The 20,031-nt window shown below is 42.7% G+C and overlaps 1 protein-coding gene across 1 annotated transcript in view; it reads right to left on the reverse strand.

The window, feature by feature from the left end:
* The window catches only part of Efl1 (elongation factor like GTPase 1), a 123,783-nt gene that overhangs the window by 87,876 nt on the left and 15,876 nt on the right, over positions 1-20,031 (reverse strand). Inside the window, exons 5-11 of the mRNA XM_028873811.2 lie at positions 16,293-16,426; positions 14,940-15,077; positions 13,181-13,395; positions 4,142-4,265; positions 1,872-1,948; positions 1,102-1,238; positions 520-642 (exon numbers count right to left, since the gene is read on the reverse strand). Coding sequence (XP_028729644.1) covers positions 520-642; positions 1,102-1,238; positions 1,872-1,948; positions 4,142-4,265; positions 13,181-13,395; positions 14,940-15,077; positions 16,293-16,426 — 948 coding nt within the window. The remainder of the gene's footprint in view (positions 1-519; positions 643-1,101; positions 1,239-1,871; positions 1,949-4,141; positions 4,266-13,180; positions 13,396-14,939; positions 15,078-16,292; positions 16,427-20,031) is intronic.

Here is a 20,031-nt window from a genome sequence, read left to right on the forward strand (position 1 = left end):
GCAGGCCAGAAGAGGGCACCAAATCTCATTACAGATGGTTGAGAGCCACCATGTGGTTGCTGGGAATTGAACTCAGGACCTCTGGAAGAGCAGTCAGTGCTCTTAACCTCTAAACTATTTCTCCAGCCCCAATACCAGCAGTTCTTAAGCATCAGTACAGTCCCACGAACCACTCTTTCAGTCCCTAAGAAAAGCCACGGCAGTGACTTCACAGCTCAGGGAACACATGCTTGGCTCTTTAGGAAGACGGAGCAAAGTGGGAATATGAAATGAGGTCCACACAGCAAGCAGGAAGGAGTCTGGGTCAGCGGCTGCTACCCAGAGGGCTTAGCAGTATGCGATAAGAAGAAAGCTTTGGGGAGGGGACAGGCTCAGTTCTAGAAGTGGTTATTTGTGGAAGTGAACGTGTGACAAACTGGCCTGTCTGTAAACTAGTGTTCAGCAAACTGGGGCAGCCTGGACCGAGGACAGTCAATGGTGTGGTTCACTGCACTGGGCCCGCTGTGCACTGGTCCTTACCTGCTTTCAGGGCTTGGGTTTCCAGAGGAAGAGACTCAAAGGTCTGTGATCCTGTACACAGCAGTTTCTCCACTCGCTCAGATGTCATGTCAAGAGGACTGGGCAGTTTCTGACACACCATAGCTGAGGCCTGTCGTTAAGGATTCTGTACTTTCAGAGAGACTGCGCTGAAATAATCAGGCATGTTTATACAGAAATGCCCGGGCTGTAAGGCACACTGCTTTCTGACTCACGACTCAAAATCTACACATGCTTCTAGGATGTCCACTGACTCTGAATATCTACTTTCATAATCCTAGTGAAAAGTTTTATCTAATCATATACTTTATCAACTATTTTACTGTTATTGCATTTTTACTTTAGAAAACAAATATTGTTTTGAAAAGAATACTTCATAGATTAACCAAGAGCAGCATATTAGTTTTTCTAGTATTTAATACTGCTTCAAGATAGAACACAAAGTAAACAGAAAAGACTTACATTGGATCGGAATGGGTTATTTCCAGAGGGTTATCTGATTGCCAATGAAATACTATTTTTATCTCTTTTTATAAAATCCAGCTTAATTAAAATAAAGGATACCGAGAACAGCGTGGGATATGGGGAGCCACTGGCTGCAAATGGCATTGATCTGGACTTTAGGGTCTGAATGTCGTGCCTCCCGGGCTCCAATTTTTAATCCTAAAGAAGTCACAATTTTATCAATTTTTTCTTTGTCCCTGTGGGAAAGGGGAAAGAGAGAAGGCATAAACAGATATGCATAAGCAGCAAGGAAAATCAGTTTAATTTCATTTGGCACCTGTTTTCTCCTTTTCAGAAGAGAGTAAAAATATGTAGAGGGCCCTGATAAGCTGGCGACTCCCCAAGCTTTATGCTAACACTTTCAGACTCCTCCAGAACCGTGCACAGAGACCGGTCTACAACTCACTGAAACAAGCGATGTCTATCTACCATAGCAGTTTTACAAACAAATCCTAACGCCCTGATTCTGCCCACAGGTTATCAGTTTACAAGGACAGCTTTCTTTTGCACTTGTACCAGGCGAGTTTTTCCCAAGTTCCCGATCTGGTCTCTCCCACCACCTACTGCTTCTTTAAACCGTGCTTACAGAAAACAAGGCCCAGCGCTTTGCAGCCTCAGCGCTCATCACCCCAGCAGGCCACAACACACTGCTGCTGCAGCCCTTCATCCCCCTCCTTGAGCTACGTGTACTCCTCTAAATTGTTTCCAAGCTCTTTCACTAACTTATCTGTGAAGTCCACTGTCCTGATCAACCTCAGCTAAGAGACCAGCAGACTGGGAAGTGGGCAAATGACCCCACCCCAAGATAAACAATTTTACAACAGCCTTACTTTTTTAAGACCGCGTCATACAGACTCCAAATGTTTTCCAGGATCAACTGAACGAATAAGGGCTTCTTTCCTTTGGCCTGCACAGAAGAACATGTCGGCTTCAGTTCCTGAACGTTTACTCAGTCCCCCTCATCCCAGCACTGTCAGTGCGGCTGATTTATGCTAGAGTACTTATTCACGGTAGAGATGAAAGCCGTGCTCGAAATAGCCAATAATTCATAATCAGTAAGCCACCCATTCTCTTCCTCTAGGAACCAGAGGGGGCTTGAAATAATGTGAGCATTTGGAGGATATACCTCAGGGGCTGCCCCACAACTACCATAAAAAACCACAACATCCAAGCTGCAAGCTGACTTCACTCAGTGTGTGGGGGCTGTCTTCACAGGCTTGCCTTTCCTGTGTTCATGTTTCTTGTGTTCTTAAACATGAGAAACCGTTCATAAGAACAGGACATTCTTTTAATTGCAGACTTTATTTGTTCCATGGAGACAGACACACATAGTATTTACAGCAACTCAGATGTGGACAATTAAAAGCATTTGCCAGCAAGCTTGACAAGCAGTTCAATTCCTGGAATTTACATGGTGAAAGGAGAAAATAACTCCTTCAAGGAAAAAAAATTTTTTTTTAGTCCATTCACTTTATTCTGAGTGTTTTCTCTCTATACTTCTTTTCTGCTCTCATTCTTAGCTCCTTTAGTGCCTGATATTTCTATCTTTTTTTCCTCAGTGATTTTTTTAAAATTATTATTGTTTTTTTAATTTTATAATTAATTTAATTTTACATATCAACCACGGATTCCCCTGTCCTCCCTCCACCCACTCCCCACCCCCACCCTTCCCTCCAATCCACCCCCCCCATTCCCACCTTCTCCAGGGCAAGGACTCCCCTGGGGATTCAGCTCAGCCGGGTAGATTCAGTTGAAGCAGGTCCAGTTCCCTCCTCCCTTCACCTAGGCTGAGCAAAGTGTCCCAGCATAGGCCCCAGGCTCAAAAAAGCCAGCTCATGCATGCACTAAGGAAAGGTCCCAGTCCCACTGCCTGGGGACCTCCCAAACAGTTCAAGCTAATCGACTGTCTCACTTATCCAGAGGGCCTGATCTAGTTGGGGGCTCCTCAGCTATTTGTTCATAGTTCATGTGTTTCCACTAGTTTGGCTATTTGTCCCTGTGCTTTTTCCAATCATGGTCTTAACATCTCACTCATACAATCCCTCCTCTCTCTCACTGATTGGACTCCCGGAGCTCCACCTGGGGCCTGGCTGTGGCTCTCTGCATCCGCTTCCATCAGTCATTGGGTGAGAGTTCTACCACAACAGTTAGGGTGTTCGACCATCCGATCACAAGAGTAGGTCAGTTCGGGCTGTCTCTCGACCATTGCCAGTAGTCTATTGTGGAGGTATCTTGTGGATTTCTGGGGACCTCTCTAGCACTTTGCTTCTTCCTATTTCCATGGGGTCTTCATTTATCTCTTTCCTTGTTCTTCCTCTCTGTTCTTGATCCAGCTGGGATCTCCCGCTCCCCTAAGCTCTCTTTCTCCGACCCTTGCCCTTCATTACCACCGTCCTGATGTCCAGTTTGCTAGTCTGATTTTAAAAATCAAATCACATAAAAAATTAATAGTTTGAGTAGTGAGAACCTTGGGTTGTATGAATGCCATTGCATAAACATGAGATGGAACATATATCAAATGCCTCCTTCCTGAAGAGCCATTGGCAATATTATTATTATTAATTGATGCCATTAAGAGCCATTGCCTTCAATGTCCAGTTTAAAGAAAGTCATCAAAAGAAATTTACACACAAATGTGACTTTCATGGCTTTACTTACATTATGAAAACATAAGAAAAAAATTACGATGTCTAATCTTAGAAGAATACAAAGGCAAAAATGTGAGTCTTCCAAGTGCTCAGGATCTAAGATTTAGAGTACTCAGAAAACAAAAACAGTTTTCTATTCACTTAATGTAATTTACTTAACTTAGAGACAGTATCACTATTTCTCAGGCTGGCCTTAAATGCCTAGGAACTGACCCTCCCAGGCAGGTGGGGCATTACACATATACAACTGTACTCAGCTTGCTCATCATACTTAAAACCGAAACTCCACATAAATAATACTTGGACATAAGATTCATGTACTTTTTCCAATTCTGTGCCATATAAAGTCCCCTGTGAACTCATCCGCATACCTAAGGCTGAGTTGCCTCTAGTAAAGGTGTAGAGTAGAAATTTTCTATAGCCAACAACCAAAGCAACACAGACCACACTACCTGATCAACTTTCATAATCTTCTTAGCCTTCATATTTATATAATAATCTCCCCACAGGGTCTTCAAAAGAACTTCCTTCTTGATGCCAATTTTTTGACTATAGATTCTGGCAAAGTGCTCAATGCTGAAAGAAAACCAAGAGTGCATGTTACAACAATAACAATGAATACAGCTAACACTTCACTGTTCTTTGCCATATACCATTCAAAATGCTTTCTACACACTATCGACCTAATATTTTCAGCTGTCCTAAAACTTTTCTCATTTTATAGAAAAAGATAATGATACAAAGATATTACACCAGCAGTGAGTGAGATTCAAAGACAAGCAGGGTGACATTCAGGCCCGTGTCACTGTCCAACATGCTATACACTGGCATGAATTGGAATGTAGGCTGCAGCTCCCATGTGAAATTTGACAAAAGGTAAGGATGCCAAGGAAGCAAAGGTGCCAGGTGTCCATCATAACTCTACTAATTACAGAAATTATTTTTGGTTTTCACTGCTGTAAGTGCTGTTATTCACAAGGGAAATGAACTCTAGAGCCTCAATCTGCCAAAACTAGAGCTGTAGCATCCTGGAATATTAGTGACAGATACACATTTACTCAATTCTCATCAACCCACAGAGAAACCAGCTAGCACCAGTATCCATCCATAGGAGAGGAGTCAATCAGCACCGGGGTGTAGGGCAGCCTCCAGTTAAAGGGCTCCACCTTCCTGGAGGAAACAGTACTCATCATTAAAAGCTTGTCTAGTGCTCTCAAAGTACTAGCATCTTAGAAGATGCTGCTCAGAAGCAAGACAAGAAGACCTCCTCTACACAGCTCTTCAACACAACACCAGAACCACAACCACAGTGCTGAGAAAGGTGAACTATCCTTGGCTGAAGGTGATACGGTCATCCAAGCAGAAAACTTCAAAAGAACCAGCAAGACCGTGAGTGGAGCTAATACCAACTAAAGCAAGACTGCGTGCAAAGCTGGCACGAGCAGTCAGTGCTTCCCAACATGCCAGCAGTCTCGGCACAGAAGACAGGCGGGTGGCAAGGAAGTCTATAAACCTACTCCGCAGCCTGCTATCGGGAAAATGTAGTGCTGTGTGTCTATCCATACGGCCCAAATCCAGAACACTGACACCATGAAATGCTGACATGGGTGTAGAACAACAGTTACTCCATTCATTACTGGTCGGAAAGCAATAGTACAGTCTCTTTGGAAGACAGTATGGTGATTTCTCAAATGTCTAGACATGCTCACTTGGGATGCAGCAATGGTATTTAAGTATTCACATAAACTGAAAGCATATGTCCATGAAAATATATGCACATGGATGTTTATAGCAGTTCAATTCACAATTTCCAAAATTTGAGGAAAGCAAGCAAAGTGTTCTTTAAGCAAGTCAACAGACGAACTGTGGTACAACCAGAGGCGGGATGATGACTCAGCACTAAGCAGAAATACATGGAAGCAATGTAAGTGTTTGCTGCTAAATGAACGAGGAGGCCGACCAGCAAGAGCCACACACAGCTGACTTGACTATGTGGCAGTTCAGAAAAGTCTAAACTATGTAAATACCAGGCTGCCAGTGGTTGGAGGGAGGTAGGAATGGATAGGCTGAGCTACTATGTAAACTTCATTTTCTATTTGATCCAACAGTTACTTATTCAGCAGAGGTATTCTTTTGTGTTTTTTTAATTTTCAAAAAGGTTAGTTTCTTCAAAAATCTGTATTATTATTTACTGTTAGTTTCTGGAGAAGTCCAACTATTCCATATGGTATGATAATGTAGGGCACAGCACTGAAACTGAGCCCCACAGCATCTTTGGGTGCCGAAGAAGTGTCAGGGTGTGTTTACCAATCACAAAATGAACTACATCAGTGAAGGATAATGGTCACAGTAAATCTAAGTATGCATGAGAGTGTTTGTGAAATTTGTACTTCCCTCTCAATTTTGTTATGAACCTACATCTGCAGGGCTTTTTTGTTTGTTTGTTTACATTTTAAATTCGTTTTAAAAAAGTAAGACAGGAGGACTCCGAAGCCTGCCCTTCTCCTCACTGAGGAAGGAATCTAAAGTCAGCATACTGCACAGTTCTTTTTGTTTCTGTCTTTCAAGACAGGGTTTCTCTGTGGAGTCCTGGCTGGGTGCTTTTCCCGAACCCCAGAGGTTAATGTCAAATGAGCTAAGTGATGTTGTTAAGACGCTGCAGGAGTTGCAGTCAACAATTACAGTAGAAGGAGAAATGCCAAGGTCATCAGTGGCTCAGAAAAAGTACAAACAGTACAGGCTGCCGAAAATAAGTAACAACCGACCCTTCTCACTGAGGACAAAAGGAGAGAAAAATACCCAGAGATCAAACTCCACATCACAGCTGTAGCTGCTGACCTTCTGAAGCTGTCTCAGGACTCTCTTACTTTCTCTGGATTTGCTACAGTATCAACTTCATTTTCAATCTGACCAAATAGTCACTTATTTAGGAGAAGTTTTCCTCATAATTTCCCAAAACTTCAATGTAGCAGGAATCTTAAGAGTTCTTATTAATAAAATCAAACCCAAGGCCAGTTATTGGGGTCCATGCTGGTAGATCAGAGAGACAGAATAAGCCACAGCTGTCTCACCTTGCAGGATCCTCAGCTGGTCTTGTCTCCTCAGACTGGAGGCCTCTGAGTCCTCATCTAGAATGGGTCTCAGCTGAATTACTGCTCAAAAGCCTGAATGCTCAACCAGCCAAAATGCTTAACCAGCCAAATCCTTCTAGTTTCTGGTCCTCACGCCTTATATATCTTTTTGCTACCACCACTCCCTGGGATTAAAGGCTGGCTTTCTGGGATTAAAGGTGTGTGTCACCATGCTTGGCTATTTCTAATGTGGCCTTGAACTCACAGAGATCCAGAGAGATTTCTATCTCTGGAATGCTAGGATTAAAGGTGTGAGTGCCACCATTTTCTAGCCTTTGTATCTAGTGGCTGTCTGTTCTCTGACCCCAGATAAATTTATTAGAGTACACAATATTTTGGGGAACACAATACCACCACACTTCAGTTTCTATAAAATCTGCATTACTAGTTACTCTGGCTTTCCTTTTTGAAACAGAAACTTTTCTTCTCCCTATAGATTCTTATCTCACTCCAACGACCTGGAAAGGGCTGCAGCTTCCATTAGAGGACTGTGGACAGAGTGTTGTTCTCTCCCCAATTAGGAATGGCATTCCCAGGAAAACTCAGGTTGGACTGCTCAGGGAGTCAGGCCCCTGTGGCTGCAGGCTTGCAAGGGCGGAACTCTGGAGCTGCCCATCGGTCCTGATTGGATCTCTAAGTCTCCATGGAGGACTGCAGCCCGCCTAGCAACTGGCATCTATAACTAGAAAGCGACAGAGACAGGGCCTCCGAATGTGTCTAAAGCTTTGTCCTCTGACTAGGAAAACAGAGAAGACCTGCCTCCTTTACCACAGTGCAGTGAACAGGAAGGCAGAAGCAGTCTCGCAGTGGGGGTCAGCCCTGCACCTGCTGAAAGAGACAGGTGAGCTCCTGGGCACCTCCATTCTGTGCACATTTGATTGACACCTGCCAGTCAAACCTGCAGTATTTGGACTCTATTCATTGTGTTTTCACATCGCTGTCTTTCATGAAGCAAGTTTCTAGGTGGTTTTTCTTTCTTTCATTGAAGAATTTTATATGTTTGCCACAACTCTTTAGATGAAGCAGATTTCAGTTTGTTTGACTTTTATATGCACTTATTTTCATGCTGAGTTTATTCCTGTATCCTAAGTTTTGTTTCTTCAGTTTCTGGGGTTGAGGTATCTTTTTGTTTTGTGCAACCTCCTCTTCTGGCTTTGGAACAACTTGTTCCTTTCCAGTGAGGATCATTTCCTTGTGGCGGGGGAGCTCCTGTACGGGTTGATCCGGCCACGAGCTCTGTAAGTTCGTCGGCCATCTCAGGGGCTGTGTTCACTGGCTGTCTTCAATGACTAGAAAAGCTGCATCTAAACCCAAGTTCATCTAAACCCAAGTTCATCTAAACCCAAGTTTAGTATCACTCACTGCATTTTTAAGCATGTTCTGCAAAACTTCAGCACTCTTTTTGGCCACCGGTCCTGTGTCCAGCCCCACTGTTTGGCCTTGGGTGTACCTACCAAACTCCACCATTATACCTCCGGAACAGCACATGTGGTTTCTTTAAAGTGACATCGTTTGGGCACTTGGTGGCTTTCTCAAGATGTATACCCTTAGTAGCCTAGGCAGTTTCACACATGTTCTTAAAGTGAATATGAAGATTTGAACCTCTTTTTTTTTTTTTTCTTCACCGGAGACAGGGTTTCTCTGTGTAGCTTTGTGCCTTTCCTGGAACTCACTTTGCAAACCAGGCTGGCCTCAAACTCAGAGGTCCGCCTGCCTCTGCCTTCTGAGTGCTGGGATTAAAGGCATGCACCACCACTACCCAGCAGATTTGACCCTCTTGATTTGCATGATTTTGGAGGGTTTTCTGGGTCAAGAGAGTAGCAAACCATCTTCACAGGTCACCTTAGGTCGCTCGTAGAAGAGGGACAGTGTGGTTTTTATTTCATGTCTCCAGAATTTTAAAATATGTTAAATTTGTATTACCAAATTAAGTCATATTTTCTTTTATATTTTATAATACTGTCAGATAAATGTCCCATCTTAAATTCTAAAAGTGGTAGAGACTCTCTATCAGAACTACAAATTATAAGTTATTTGCCCTGTGGCTCAGGCTACCATCTTGAAATCTTTCCCAGTCCAGCAGTTACTGACACATGCAGAATGTCAAGTCTTCAGATCTTCCTCTGGTCCCTCTTCATTCAGTTTTATTTCATAGCAAACACAAAATTTGCTTCTTCACATTGACCCATTCCCTATTATTACTCAGTGTTTTTATTCAATCTTTGTCACGATGAAGATAATAGTTATATTACATTAATAGTTATATATATATATATATATATATATATATATATATATATATATATAATAACAGAAGATTTTCAAACTAGCTCTCACCAATACCTTCTAAATATATTCCAAAATTCTCTAACCCTGTGCCTCACTGACTGACAGCTCCCTTGTGGGAAGTGACTGAACCACACACCCTTTCCCTCCAAGACCCCAGTGGTGCTGGAATCTTGGATTTGGCACACAAAAACAAGTAAAACTATTAGGAAGGGTTTTTCACTGTTTCTTCTTCTCTGTTTTTATTCTATATGTGGTGGCTTCCATTCTGTAAACCTAAAATAGGAACTCAAGATTCCGAAGTATTCTCACCCAGAGCAGAGTCTCCTGGACTAAGACTGATTAAAAGGTCACACTTAGGAAACAGACCTAGGGCCAACCCCAGCCACACTTACTAGTACTGCACTGTACAACACAGACCACCTTCTAACCTTTTTAGTGTGCCCGTTTCTACCTTTGGGATACTTGCAGCTGTCAACTCTCCCACCCACCGACTCCAGAGGATAACCGGAAGGATGGGCTCTGCATTATTTCATTTCCACCGGCATTTTCTCCTCAACTAACTTAACCTGGATGAAAACAGGCATGAGTCCATTCATTGTCAACATATCTGACCTTGTCTAGCCCAGAGAATGCCGACTGGTAACACCTAAAAGTGGAGGAATCTGAAAGGGATACAGAAGTTACCCTTAATCTATTCATTCAAGATCCTACTCCTCCTCCACCCACAGTGAACTTCTTTCAATTTGTAAGACTTAAGACTCAAATTAGGATGAAACATGAAATTATGAAAATCATTATTATGGGAAGCCCTCCACCTTGTGGTTCACTAGCAGAATGCTCACAAACTAGTACATTAACAGGGCTCAGCTTCTAATACAACTGAATGAATCCTTTTCCTTTCTTTTCTCTTTTGGAGCTGGAGTTTGGCTACAGTTTATGTTGACCTAGAACTCACTATGCAGCTAGCTTATACTCCCCTCAAACTTGCGACCCTTCTGCCTCACTTGCTGAAGTGCCACATTACAGGTACGCACCACTATACCTAGCTGCAGTTCTTTTTAACTAGAAAAACTTACTAGAAATCATTTCAGTGCAATCTTCTTATTTTTCAGAATGTGACAACACCAAGCTCCCGCACAGGTGGGGAAAGGTCTATACTCCCCACTCTCTCTGTACATCACTTCACCCACATTTATTGAGTCCTTTTAGGCACAAGGACTAAGGTCCTATAACCTATAATTTGTTAAAAATAGCCCCAGCATGCACACAGTCAGAGTTAGGTCATCTCTAAGCCACAGGGACGACCTAAGAGAAAGACCACACTTGACCCCATAAGGTCGTAAGGTTGGCTTTAATGCCAACATCAGTTCTGTCCCTTAGCAGCTGAGCAAAGCTGAACAAATCCTCAGTGCTTTTGACCCTTAGATAATTGGATGGATTTCAAAGATTGTTGTGAGAATTTAATCAAATAACTCAAATAAAGTGAATAACTCAATGCCTAGCATATGTATATACTTGACACAGCTTTTTCCCAGATTAACCTCTCTTCACATTGGAATAAAAATAAGTGTACTTGCTCATCTATGAGCAAAAGCTTTAAAACACACAGGACACTGCCAAGAGAAACTAAGCTAAGGTCAGGGTGGGAGAATACTCCAAGGGGCTCTGGCAAAGGTACAACAGAAACTCAATGGAGGGACAAGCTTTTCAACAATGGCACTAGAATAAAAGAGTAGTCAACTTCAACCCAAGCCACAAGCTTTACACGAAGTTATTAACTCAAAACGTAAACAAGAAAGCCACAAGAGACATGAAAGCAGAAGAGAGGCTGGAGAGAAAGGGGAGTAATGTGGGGAAAGGGACAAGAGAGGGTGACTATGATAAAAACACATTATGTACATGTATGAAAGTGTCATAATGAAACCTACTGTACATAATTAATATATGTGAATAAAAACATTTAAAAAGGAAAGAATCTTCAGGGTCTTCAGGTAGGCACACAGCTATTAAACTTGATTCAAAAGTGTAAAACTCAGAAAAAGTGGCAAGCTGATTGTGGTAATTTGAATGTAATTGGCCCCATAATCTCAGGGACTGGCACTATTAGGAGCTGTGGCTTTATTGGAGTGAGTATGGCCTTGTTGGAGGAAGTGTGTCACTGTGAGGACAGGCTTTGAGTTTCTATACTCAAAGGATACTGCCCAAAGAGTCAGGCGACTTCCTGCTGCCTTCTGGTCAAGATGTAGCCAGCCCCACATCTGCCTGCATGCCGCCATGCTCCCTGACATGATGATAATGGACTGAACCTCTGAAATTGTAAGCGAGTCATCCCAATTAAATGTTTTCTTTATGAGAGTTGCTGTGGTCATGGTGTCTCTTCACAGCAGTAGAAACCTACACTAAGACTGATTCACCTAAATTAAAATCTTTACTCTGTAAAAGACACAGCCAGGAGGATGCAAAATCTGACCACAGACGAGGAGAAATATTTTCAAAGCACATGAAAGACAAAGGCCCCATACCTACAATTTACAAAGAGCTTTAAAAACTCAGCTGCAGAAATACACCAGACAAAATGGACCGGAAGAAACGTATATAAACAATGACAGCAGTAACGGCACCGAATCATGAAGCAGACCACACAGGCACCGCTGTGGGAATGTACAATGGAGAAGCCTTTTGGAAAGCTGTCTGGTAATTCCTTTACAAATTAAATTTACTGCCTGGGGAATGTAGCTTAGTTGATAGAGTGCTTGCCTAGCATACATATATACTTATAATGGCCCCAACTGGAAAAAACCCAAATGTTCTTTAGTGGGTAAATGGATAAACTGTGGTAAATGTACACAATAGGAAACTATTGAGGGAAAAGAAAGACCAACTATTATGGGCTGAGCACACTAAATCCAAAAATTTAAAATCTAAAAATTGTTAAGTACTAACACAGCATCATTGGTAGAAAATTCCCCAAGACCTTTTATGTTCAGCCTTAGTCAAAACATGGGTGCATTTAGGATGCTGGGTAAAGTTACCTTCAGGCCGTGTGTATAATATAAGTGAATATAATAAGTGAATGGGAGTGCGTGTGTATAATATAAGTGAATATAATAAGTGAATGGGAGTGCGGCTTCAGTCCCACCCCCAAGATACTTTATGTACATGTCAATATTTAAAAAATCCTAACTATGAAACACTTCTAGTTCTAAGCATTTCAGAGAAGGACGACTCAAAGTTTAATAGGTGCAACAATTTGAATTAGTATCTAGAAAATTATGCTGAGTAAAAAAGAAATTTTAAAAGGCTACAAGTTATTTGGCTCCATTTCTATAGCATACTGCTTAGACTGAATTTCTCTAACATTCGTAAAATAGCAAATTACAGGAATAAAAGACATGAATGTTTTCAGTCTTGGTTATACAGGGCTTGGAGCAAAGCAGATGTGGCTATGCAGGTTTTATGTGGAAGTTTCATGATGATGCAATGTTCTCTGGCTTGACCGTGTCCATGTTACTGTTCCAAAAGTGACACAGTAGTACCATTTTTCACAATGTAAGCATGAGCCATTGCAGGACACTGAGCAGAGGGTACAACATAACTCTGTATTGCTGGGGATGCTGTGAATGTGTTGCTCTGATTGATTGATAAATAAAACGCTGATTGGCCAGTAGCCAGGCAGGAAGTATAGTGTAGGCAGGACAAGCAGAGAGGAGAATTCTGGGAGGTGGAAGGCTGAGGCAGGGAGATGCTGCCCACTGCCATGAGGGGAAGCATGATCTAAGATACTGGTAAGCCATGAGCCACGTGGCAAGGTATACATTTATAGAAATGGGTTAAAATTTAAGATATAAGAACAGATAGCAAGAAGCCTGCCACGGCCATACAGTTTATAAGTAATATAAGTCTCAGTGTGTTTACTTGGAGGACACAAGTGGGAGAGATTTATCCTGGCTGCTGGCACACAGGAAAACTTCAGTTACACTGTATTACTTCTCATAATGATATAAAATTACAGTTACGTTAAAAGACCAATGGTTTATAATTACCAAGAGCCAGAGATGCAGAATGACTTACCCAAAGCCCCAGCCATCTATGGCACTGGTAAACACCACATTGCCCTGCTCTGGAGAGAAGTACAGCTGAGAGTCATCGGCGTCCTCCAAGCCAGCGCTCCAGTCATACACTTGATCTCCTTGTTCAGAATGGGTCTTCACCTGGGACTCTGTCTCTCTCTCTGCTCTTTCTTCTAGGACTTTAGAAGTAAAAAGAGTTCCTGTAAGTGCGTTAATCTAGGAGAGATGACGAAATGGCAAAGTGTCATTCATTTGCTTCGCACACACATGGGAGGGAACACACTGTCTAACCTTTACTAAGGCTAGAACCACTGTCAGAGCTTGAGTTCACTAGGGTGACATTATAATCAGCAAATAACTTACACATATCAACCTATTCTTTTAAATTCCAACAAACCTAAGGCTTCCAATAAGGCTTCTGAAGGGCCATCTTTGTGGATTATTTTAATCCTGGGGAGTTTCACTAAAGACTCATCCTATCCAAATCCCCAACTTTAATCAGTCCTCCTCCTCTTTCCCGTAGCAGCTGTTTAAAGCTCCCAGCACCTCTTCAACCTCCTTCCCAGTATCTCATCTCAATGAGTGATCGTATTTCCTCCTGCAGAGTGATAACTGAAGCCTGCTCTCAGAATTCCTACAAGTTTCCCATATCCTAACGTCCGCCCTGCTCACACCCACAAATGCTGCTGGCTCTTCTTGTGCTTCTCATCCTGGCGAGCACATTCCTTCAGTGTTTCTGCAAGGCAGGAAACGTCTTCAGCTCTTCCTATTGTGCTGGGAGCTAGACTGGCCACCCCATCCCTGTCAATGCCCTACATTTGTCTTCCCTCTCTTTAGCAAAGAAATGTATTCATGCTGATCTTCAAGAAGCTTAAATTCCTCTGGATGACATAAGCCTTGCGAAAATGCAAGGCTTACATTGTTTTTTGTTTCCCTTCCAGGTCTCATTTCTTATCACTTCGTATCACGATCTCTCAATTCTTCGGCTATAACAAACACTTTTCTTGATGGAAACACTGCCCAGACTTTATCTGGCTCCATGACTTTGCACAATTAATTTTGTCTCCTGTAAATATTCTTCCTCTAACTTTCAACTTGACTTCCATCTCACGGTCTCACTGTGAGACTGTCTTCTCCTTTCTGGCTCAGACTGGGTTGAGTAGCTCCCTTCTGTGCTCTGAAATCACAAGGGGGTACCTGGTTGCCCTCAAATGTCTCACCTGTCCGTTTCACTAACTACACTGGGAGTTTAAAACAGAGACTCTGGTGTGTCCATCCTGTACTTATCACCCTTCACATACGATGGGCATTTGGTACTGCATATATCTACACAAATGTTTGCTAAATAAACAAATCAAAGTCTAAACAAATCTTCATCTAAAAATAAAAGTAACATACAGCCTCTTAACATCATTTCACTTCAGAACCAAACTACAGAACTTTAAATACGAAAGCCTATAGTCCAAGACTGACACCGAGAGGTTCTGGGAAGCAGAGGCAACTCCCAAGAGCACACTAGTTCTGTTCCTTCTGCATAGTTGGTGACTCCAATAGACAGGAATCTTAAGTGATAAACTTTCAAGTAAATGTATTTCCCCTAATAGACAGGAATCTTAAGTGATAAACTTTCAAGTAAATGTACTTCCCCTAATAGACAGGAATCTTAAGTGATAAACTTTCAAGTAAATGTATTTCCCCTCACATTCCACTCTTTCTTACAGCCTTTCCGCCCATTTTTAAAGTACTGAAGAATACTATACCTGTCCTAAGATATTCTTGAGGTGAGAGTAGGCCTCTTGTGGGCTGAATTTTAGCTCCACTATCAGGCGATCTATCTTATTAATCACTAAAACAGGACGGATGTTTTCAAGCCAGGCTTGTCGCAGAACTGCCTGTGTCTGATAAAAACAAAGAAAAAAACCCCTCATGATCTGCAAAGACTAAGGCACGTAAGAAAATCTCAATTAATAATCAACACATTCTGAGGCTATATCACAACAACCCAGACTAAACTACACGTACATACATGATTACCAGGCTCTCTAAAAGCACACACGCGCACACACACACACACACACACACACACACACACACACACACACACACTTAAAGAATTATAAAACAAATGCCCACCACTCTAACATACAGGTCAGAAGTACAGCAGTCCCAGAAGGGACTCGCCCCCCTTGATCCTTAGGTTTTCCACAGGCCCACTAGTCTGCTATCCTAGCCAGCTATCTCCACTTCACCCATCCTGTCAGACGGCACAGACACCACACAGGATAAGGCTGTACTTCTCAAGTTGAGAGCCCTGTGGCTTCGGGGGAACATACACAGGGGCATATGATAATCAGAGCACATCTTCCTGGAATATTAAATTTCCTCCATTTGAAGAATTAAACCTTTCATTGTTCTTCCTTTTTAAGCATTAAAAGAACACATATATACTAAGGAGAATTCAAAATTGACTTTGGATTTTCGGTTTTTGTTTGCTTGTTTGTTTTTTAAGATGAGATGAAAGTTAAAAAAAAAATGTTATGAGAAATAAACTAGCCTCTCTGAGTTTTACTGCCACAAGAGCCACACATTGATCTGGCCCTAATGGTAAATTCTTGCAACTTTGCTGAGAATAGCAACACTGGGTTAAGGATGTAGACGAGTAGTAGAGAAATCCCTGAAGTAGGAAGGGTGCACGCATGCGTGTGTGCACATGTGTCCTGAGACTCCAGCAGAAGAGAACTGTCCCGTCTAGGAGAAAGCTAGCTCCAGATCATGCTATCAACAGCCTGCCATGACTTGGAAACCTTTCCCGGTGGAGTAGACCTCCAGATCCCTCTCACACTCAACATTCTCCTGCCTTTGCGAGTCTTTCTTCTAAAAAGATACCACAGACATGTCTATCCACACATGGCCGCTATCTCTTCCCATCTTGTTAAGACTCTGGGACAAACTTCATCACAGACTGCACCATTGCCAGATGTGAAATATAAAACCCACTGTCTGTCAAGGGCGCACAGCAATCAAGAGTGTCTCCTCTTCTATTCCCCACCCCCATCTCACCCCCCTGCCCCCCAGCAGTCAAATTTAAGACTATTTTGGACCATAGACCTCACCTGTGGACAGACTCCCTCCACAGCATCCACCACAATGATGCATCCATCACAAATGCGAACCGCTGTTGATACTTCTGAGGAGAAATCCACATGTCCAGGAGAGTCTATCAGATTAATCAGGTACTCCTCATTTCCTGAAATAAAAATTAAAGACATGTTTTCAGCTATGCAGACATGCAACCCCCTTCCATGGGGACTTGGGAAGATGCTTCTAAGACAAGACTGAACAAAGCTACAGGAGCCAGAGCTTCAGTGGGCAGCTATCATTCCAACTTGACCACTGCACATGTGGACTCCAAACGGCCTCCACAGTGAACATTAAAGAACTTCATCAAGAGCTTAGTGTGTACCTGGTACTGTGCTGGAGACTTAATGCACCAAACATGTATTGGATTATTAAACTGTCCCTATGAGAGAAATATCTCTATTCTCACTTTAATCACTAGTTAGCTGAGATGGAAAGAAACTAATGCCTAAGGGCCCAGGTGTAAAAGATCTTCAAAGGGGCCTCAAACATGCTCACACCACCTCCTGTAATATTCCAACACACGGAAACTCAGAGTGTGGGGACGTCTCGTCTTTATTTGTCTGGTTTCAGCACTAAAATTCACACATTCCATCAGAGCCCCAGATACACCAGGACAATTGGTCATCAAGAGTGACACAATTCAGTAAACCCTGTGAATAATAATCATACTACAGAATATTGCACTTCACTCCCATTACTGCCAATCAGATACAATTTTAAAGTCAAGTCAATACCCTGAATGCTCAGACATAAATATTTCACTTGTGTTCCTCCCCTTCACTTTGTATTTATTAACTACAATAACTACAATAATTGTAGTAGTTAAATAATTACCACAAGGCTAAATGGTACAATCTATGGACCATATAAAGACTTTTTCTGGAATATAATTCTAACAACTTAATGTGAAATGGCAAAGGTAAAGTAGCACAGAAAATACATAACTAACATCTGTGGCTCACCTATCTGTGCCTGACATTGTTCTCAGTCTGTCCTGTTCTTCCCCTGCCTGACATTGTTCTCAGTCTGTCCTGTTCTTTCCCTGCCTGCCATTGTTCTCAGTCTATCCTGTTCTTTTCAGCCCTCTACAGTAGAAGCCAATATTAGCCCCCTTTTCAGAGATGGATACAAGAGCACATAAAAGTACCCATCTCTAGGACATCCAGCTAGAAACTCACTCTGAGCCCCACAATCAAAATGGCAGAGGCAACCTGGTGGGGTGGCACATGCCTATAGCTTGGGAGGGATCTCAAATTCAAGGTTTGTAGGGCTAAACCAATCTAAATGGATAAATAGAAACTGAGAGTTGTAAAAAGCATTCAATTTCAGAGACCACGCCTTCAACCACTAGCTCCAGCAGCACGCTGCCCTCCACATGCCAAGACTCCACTCCGGTAAGCTGCTGGATTGCTAGGACCTGACTCCCTGTGCTTTTCAGTCACCTGCCTAAATCTTCCATTCAGGATCCCTTTTCACCCAAGGCATGTTTACACCTCCCCCAGGATATGTGAAGTACAGACCAAACATTTACTGACAAGAACTCATAAACCAATTTATTTTAAAACATCTCTTTAGTATACATATACCTTTACAACTTATCAACAATCAAAACAAATGTGCATACTAATGAGATAGATGTACTGATTTGTTTTACATCAGCAATTAAATACTGGAGAGTATAGGGCACAAAGCATCTTCAATTTTTTTTCAGAACTGATCAATACTTTGATTTAATAACTGTCATTGCTAAGAACACTACTTCATATAAATGACGGCTACAAAAGTGTCAGAAATATGTTTAGAGCCATTTCAGAAATAGTTGGGAGTTCTGTCTAAATTCCAAGCCAACACTTAGTGAACACTTTTTTGGGAAACCTAAGTCGTATCTTAAGCGGCGATATTTAAAATAAAAACTCCTAACACAATATGATCCAAAGATATACTGATTTGATACTTCCCTGAGAAGGGATGACTAATCTGTTTCCATGAGAGGAGACAACTTCACGTGTACAGCAAAAACACTGAAATTCATAATGTAGAACAGCCTCTGGTGTGAGCTGAGGCATCCGGGGCAGCATCCACTGGCAGCGTGTGGCATGGAGACATGTACGAAGCACACACTGCGCTCGGGGCCAAAGCTGCGGGGATGCAGCTCAGGGAGCGCTGCCAGACTCCTTGGCTTTCTTCCGTTTTGACTCTGAATTCCTTCTTGGTTACTGCACATCCAGGAGCCGTACTGCCATCTACACTTTCCACTACTTCCCTATTTAGTCACGTCATCTCATATGGGGTCACAAGCTACAATTTAAGAAGCTGGGCTCCAAGGAGGAATCCCAAGTGCACTGGAGTTTCAGTGGACAAAAACCGCTCTTGGTTAGCAACAGACTTCCCTCAACACACCATTCCCCTAGCCTCGCAGCCTTCTCAGGCAAATTTTCAGAGCTCTGCTGAACCCACCACACAAGGCTCCCCATATCCAAGGACTCATTATTCAGCAGCGCCTGGACCAGTGGCCCACTGTGTCTTGATGAAGCCTTTTACAGCCAGCTCTCTTAGGCCTGCTGGTTCCAGTCATTATCTTCGATTAGGCACCATGGTCTCAACCAAATAAGCCAAAGGAAAGTGAGCAAGTCTAGCATGGTCCAGAACCCTGGCCCACAAAGCAATAACCGGGAGACTTGACCACTCAGCATTCTCTCAGCCTAACCCTTCACTGCATAAACATCCTAAAGCCCTCAAAAGTAAGAGAGTTAGCCAAGGTCACGCACTGGCGTTTCACACAGTCTGCTACGTCTGTGTCCCAGACTGTATTTCACAGCTAGGAAACCAGACACGCTTGTTCATTTGCCAAACTCCCCCGTCCTTGGAGAAGAAGTCTCAGAGTCTGAGTCTCCGTCAGCTTCTTCAGGGTTCTAAACATGAATTTATACAGCCACCTCAGGCCACCTCGGCTCTTACCCCTTAGTGGGACTCCAGACCTTCTAGCAACTCTGAGAGAAACGAACACACACCAGGCTATGTCTGCCTAACCGTGCAGCCAATTCCAGACCTGGGGAAGTTGACTCGAGGGGGGGCAGATTCAGTTCTAAAAGGGCACAGACACAGAATGCTGGTGTCACACCAGGCATTTTATTAGAAAAAGCTACAATCTGAAAAAGAACAGTATATGAACAAATATGTTAGGGCGGCACAGGTAGCCTAGCTCCATACAGCACACGAAGATGTTAAATGTCCAAAGATGGCCGTAATAAACGAGCGCATCAGTGTGCTGAAGCAGAAGTTTCTCTAACGTATTAATGGGCAGGAGGCAGCGATGCAGCCAGTGAACAGCTGCACAGCTGGCACAGACAGCTGTGCTGAGCCAGGCCTTCCAACTCCTCTTCTGATGCCTCTTACATCCTAAGCTTTCCAAAGTCACTTCAACCTGAGTTTTGAAGGCAGGGGAAAAGAAGTTCCACATCCTGTAGAGAGAAGTCCACAAGCACAGCTCTTCTGCTGTGACGTAATCAGAGCTGCTTTTTAAAACTATTTATTAAATGTCTTCCACTAATGTGTGGCTGCAGATCAAACTTTAAAAAACATAAAAAATGTTATAGGACTTATACATACACACACATAATATGAATGACAAGATCGAATGCGTTGCAGGCTGGCCTTGAACATGCAACATAGCCAAGGGCAGGTGTGAACTTCTGATCCTCTTGCCTCCAT

The sequence above is a fragment of the Peromyscus leucopus genome, chromosome 1 (assembly GCF_004664715.2).
Source record: "Peromyscus leucopus breed LL Stock chromosome 1, UCI_PerLeu_2.1, whole genome shotgun sequence".
NCBI classification, from domain to species: domain Eukaryota; kingdom Metazoa; phylum Chordata; class Mammalia; order Rodentia; family Cricetidae; genus Peromyscus; species Peromyscus leucopus.